General features: G+C 40.5%; 1 protein-coding gene across 3 annotated transcripts; it reads right to left on the bottom strand.

Annotated features, from left to right (window-relative positions):
- Window positions 1-303: 303 nt before the first annotated feature.
- lsm10 (LSM10, U7 small nuclear RNA associated) lies at window positions 304-3,265 on the bottom strand. Of its 3 annotated transcripts, none has more exons than XM_048229145.1 (2): window positions 3,173-3,265; window positions 304-1,133 (listed from the first exon to the last, which is right to left on the bottom strand). In XM_048229145.1, exon 2 carries the CDS (start codon window positions 1,126-1,128, stop codon window positions 754-756), a length of 375 nt encoding a protein of 124 aa, XP_048085102.1. In that variant the 5' UTR covers window positions 1,129-1,133; window positions 3,173-3,265; the 3' UTR covers window positions 304-753. The 3 variants fall into 3 exon arrangements, with proteins under 3 accessions (XP_048085102.1, XP_048085101.1, XP_048085100.1); XM_048229144.1 differs by lacking the exon at window positions 3,173-3,265 and adding an exon at window positions 1,871-2,134 and having other exon boundaries at window positions 304-1,150; XM_048229143.1 differs by lacking the exon at window positions 3,173-3,265 and adding an exon at window positions 1,871-2,133.
- Between the last annotated feature and the right edge of the window lie 1,315 nt (window positions 3,266-4,580).

Below are 4,580 nucleotides of genomic sequence, written 5' to 3'. Positions count from 1 at the left end.
TGGTGATGGTATACCTCACAAGTGAGGTAAGGGGGAAGAAAGAGTGTATAGTGTTACCACACAGAATAAAACGGCCTTTCACTTTCACCAACACAAATAACTTCAAAGGGTGATTATGTAATTAATTCATTATATTCTTATTCTTGCAAGAGTTTTATTTGTTGTGAGTCTTCATCTGAACAATGAAAGTATCACCTCCATAACCAATCTGACACCATGCGTATTTAGTTCTTCTTTAGCAGAAGGATCTGCATTATATTGCGATTGTGACTATTCATAACCTAATCGTTAGGGCCTTATACCCTTGACTAGCCAAGAAAACAAACAAAACCAAAAAGATCCTAAACGTAATGTATTATCTCTAACTCCACACATAACATCTTGTTTAGAGCAAAAAACGAGTGACACGTACACAATACTTTAAATCTGAAAACACAATACTTTAAATCTGAAAATACTTTAAATCTGAACACAATACTTTAAATCAAAAAACAACAACAAACCATCCATGTGGCTACATAAAGTCAGACTCAGGGGTGCGCAAAGGCCACACTGAATCTGAAACAATTTGTTGAAGACTGAGGCTTGACATAAAGGGGCCTAAGTAAGAACCATGACATGAGGGCCTGGGACCCATTCTTCCAAAGGTTTTTTTTTTTTTTAACTCTCCAAGGCTCAAGTTTTATCGTCAGTATGCCAGGACCTGTTCAAAAGGCACTGTTTTATCTGATGACTGCCTTTTAAAAAAGGGTGTCATTTTTTCCCTTTCTTGGTTGAGTACTCCTTCCTGCCGGCCTGTTTCCCAGAGAAATCTCGAACTCTGTGAATCCTGGCCAACTGGGTTTTGATGGTCTCCACGATGTCCATGTGATCCGGAATGTGTACATAGCGAACGTTGCGTCCAGTGATGAACAGGTCCGCCAGCTTAGTGAGACGTCCCTTGCGGTCCTGGTAGAGCACCTCTTCCAGACGCACGTTCATGAAAGCATCCACGTTGACCACGCGGCCTCTGGCTTTGCTCTCGTCCCGCAGGTCCACTGTGGTCACCTGGCCTTGCAGACCCTGCAGTAGGACAACCAGACTGTTCTCTGCGATTGTGCGCTCCCTGATTGAGTGCGACACCTCCATAGGCCCTGCCGGATACAGTACACTAATGAGAACACAGATATATCAGGGAATATAGAAACATAGATCATATTGTTTTCCAAAAATACATATCCAGAATATCTTAATGAGTGCAAGTTTTAAACGCAGGCATGACGATCTTGCAGACACTGAACTGACAGTAACGTTCATCTCACTACACCATTCATATCATAAAGGTGATATGATAGGCTATTATGGGAAGACATAGGCATACCAACTTGTAAACACTAACTGCATTGAAGAGGAGGGAGAATACAATCTAGTATGAGAAAGCTACATGCCATTTTTCACCAAAAGGAGAGGAGATGTATACGACAGGCTTTCCTCGGTTTGACTGGCCTGCTACTCGTAACGTTAGCGTTATCTATGTTATAGGCCTATTAGTCTGGTTGACATTGAGTGAGCTAGTGCACTCCTAATTTTCCAAAGTGGTGTTCTTAAGCAGAAGCTTCGGTAAGGTAGGGACGACATTACAAGTTCTTATAAAGGCCGATTTTGTATGTGGAGACATTACACTCACGTCTGCTCAAATAAGCTGCGTAGATCTGTCTGAATGTGATGCATGCTGAACCTCGTCAGAGCCCATTTACGGAACTTCTCTGACTTAATGCATTGTGTTAAGTCCAGCAAACATCACATTCAGACAGATCTCCGCTGCACTGGATAAAGTCTAAACTTAAAAACTCTGAAGAGCGAAGAAAACAGCTACCACAAACGTCAGTACCTGTGCCGCTGTTGCAAACGCTGGAGGCAAGTCTCAAGCAAGCAAACCTTTCAGACTATTAAGATTCCAGAGACCAGTAATCAAACGTTCACAGTTTGGGGTCCTCTTTAATCTTTCTTTTAGATCCTGTGTATCCTTATGCTAGTGGGTGCCGCTCAGAGATCTAGCCACTAACGTAGACCAGAAATATAGACAGTAAGAAACTTTAACTTTAGTGAGGAAAGCTTTGCGTAGACTGGCGCCGGTGGTTTATGATGATGATTACGTAATTTCCTTTTTAAGACGTCATCAAACCAGAAAACTATCAGGATAACTACTCCCTCTAGTGACTAAAGGATATAAACACTGCAGTAAAAACATCAGCAGAGGTAATAGTTTTTTTTTTTTTTTTTTTTCAACTGCTTACACACAAATGTTTCGCTTGTCACACAATTTTCTAAACATGTCTTTAAAACACCATAACTCCACACCAAATCTGCAAAACCATACACTAATTATCAGTGTTTGACTCAGTTTTCAATTTCCTAAAACACATTTTGCAAAATGCCACACTTATACACCACTTATTCACACTCAGTCTTCTATGTACAAACACTCATTACTTTACTAAACACCATCAGATCATTGCCTTATGAATAGATATACTCTATATAAAGGTAGATACTCTCTCTATATATACTGTATACTCTATATAAAGGTAGGCCTATCTAATACCTACCCTTACAGAAATGTCAGGTTTCTGGCAAAGTGTAATATTTTCACATGCAAATTAGGTTTCTGGCGAAGATGCAACAAATTTGCAGCAATGTCATTATGCAGGTAGGTTTGTCACCAGAAGTTCACTGGAAGTTTGCCATTATTGGCTAAGTGTGGTGGCAAACCACTGGCGAACACTAGTGGCAAACGTCTTATTGTTGCTAGAACTTTGCTGTACTTCTTATTGTTGCCAGAACTTTGCCTCTAGCAGTCAACACTGGCAAACTTCTGGCGATATTTTATAGTGAACTCATTTGTCTCCTACACATCACCCACAAGTTTGCTGCAGATCTGCCGCAAAACATTTCATTTTTGTAAGGGTACCCTTTCAATCTGTTCCTAGAGGATTTCCAGATTCAGTTCATTTCCAGTTCAGAACCAATACTTGTTCAGAACCGATACTTCGAAATGAAAATGAATTGGACTTTAATATGTAATGTAATGTTCTACAAAAAGTTGACTTTATGTAAAACTTGTCTTCTGTCTCCAAGTTACCAGTAGCTCAATGTTGTTAAGTGTGCCTCCGAAAATGCCTTAGGAACGCACCTTTGTTTCTGCAGTTGAAAGGGTCGATCCTTTTTTGGGGAGGGGCTTTTTTTTATGCCTTTAATGCGACAGGATAGTGGAGAGTGACCAAGGGGGCAGGCGAATTCCCGGAAGTAGAAGAATCGACGTAGGCTGGAGGGACCATCTCTCTGCTAACTCCCATAGAAGTCCATTCATTCTAGGATTTCTTTGAAATACCATAACTTCATATAACATATATCCTGTGCCGATATTGTAGCTTCTGTGTAATCCACATAAACACTACAAAGGCAAAACAGACTCCACTACCTCGTCCGTAACGTTGGTTACCCGTAAGAAGAATGGTTAGCTTGTTCGGTTGGAGGGAAGCTAGCTTTGACGTAATCTCTCTTTCGCGCCGTAGGGAGATAACCGTATTGTTTGGATAAGAAGCTCAGTCCACCTAACTGTCTATGACGGTAACTCATAAGCAAAACCTAGCATACACGACCCTATGTTAAGGTAAAGCATTACACAGAGGCTTATAATAATAAAAAAAGTAAACCTAATTTTTAAAAAAAGCGGCACTAATCATTTCAATGGTTTTCGATGGATTGACCGTGGAATTCGGAAAAAGTGGAAAGAAGATTAGCTTCAAGGCCATAACTTTTTTGTTTTGTTTTAGCATGACTGTTTTTGAAGATGATCATGTGTGGTAGCTTCAACATTAACACGACTTGGTGAGGATGATATTAATAATAATACATAAATAAATGTTTAACTTTGATGACTTTGAAGGCGAAGGAAGTGTGAGAAGAATTTCTGTGTATCTATCATACGAGTTACAAGACTCAGTTCGATGGCTAACGTCACGAAGTTAAGTGTGAGTCTGCGCAGTACTGGGGGGACCAACTGAAAAATCGTCCTATTTGACTCAGTGCCCTCCCATTGAAAACGACGGAGTCTGTTCGTCCATTTCTTTTACTGTCTATGAGAGTGACAGGAAGTGAGTGGGAGAGAGTCAAAGGGGCGAGGACAAAGGGGCGGGAATCGAAGGCCGGGGTCGCCGGCCCAGCCCGTTGCGCCACGGCTGGGGCCTGAAAGGGTCTATCGTATGAATATACATGCCCAACTGCCCTGCTCTCTGTAGATGACTTTCACTCTTGTATGGAAATATACATCGAAGATGAAAGACAGAAGAGCTTTAGGTTTTGAGCAACAGTGTGTACATTATGTTTACAAAATGTTGTATTATAACAAAAGTGTTTATAATGTGGGGCGAATGTTTGCTTTAGAGATGTGTTTATGACATTTTTAATGTTGTGTGTCATTTTGCTGGAGATTTGAGGCATTTTGCATTTTGTGTGAGGAATTGTGGGGTTTGTGTGTAGAGTTTTGAAAAATAGACACAGAGTTTTGAAAATGTGTGTAAACAGTTGTAAAAAACTAA

This window comes from Alosa alosa, chromosome 20 (assembly GCF_017589495.1).
Source record: "Alosa alosa isolate M-15738 ecotype Scorff River chromosome 20, AALO_Geno_1.1, whole genome shotgun sequence".
NCBI classification, from domain to species: Eukaryota; Metazoa; Chordata; class Actinopteri; order Clupeiformes; family Clupeidae; genus Alosa; species Alosa alosa.
The sequence above is the reverse complement of the archived record's forward strand: the minus strand, read 5'-3'. Positions and strand labels throughout refer to the sequence as shown.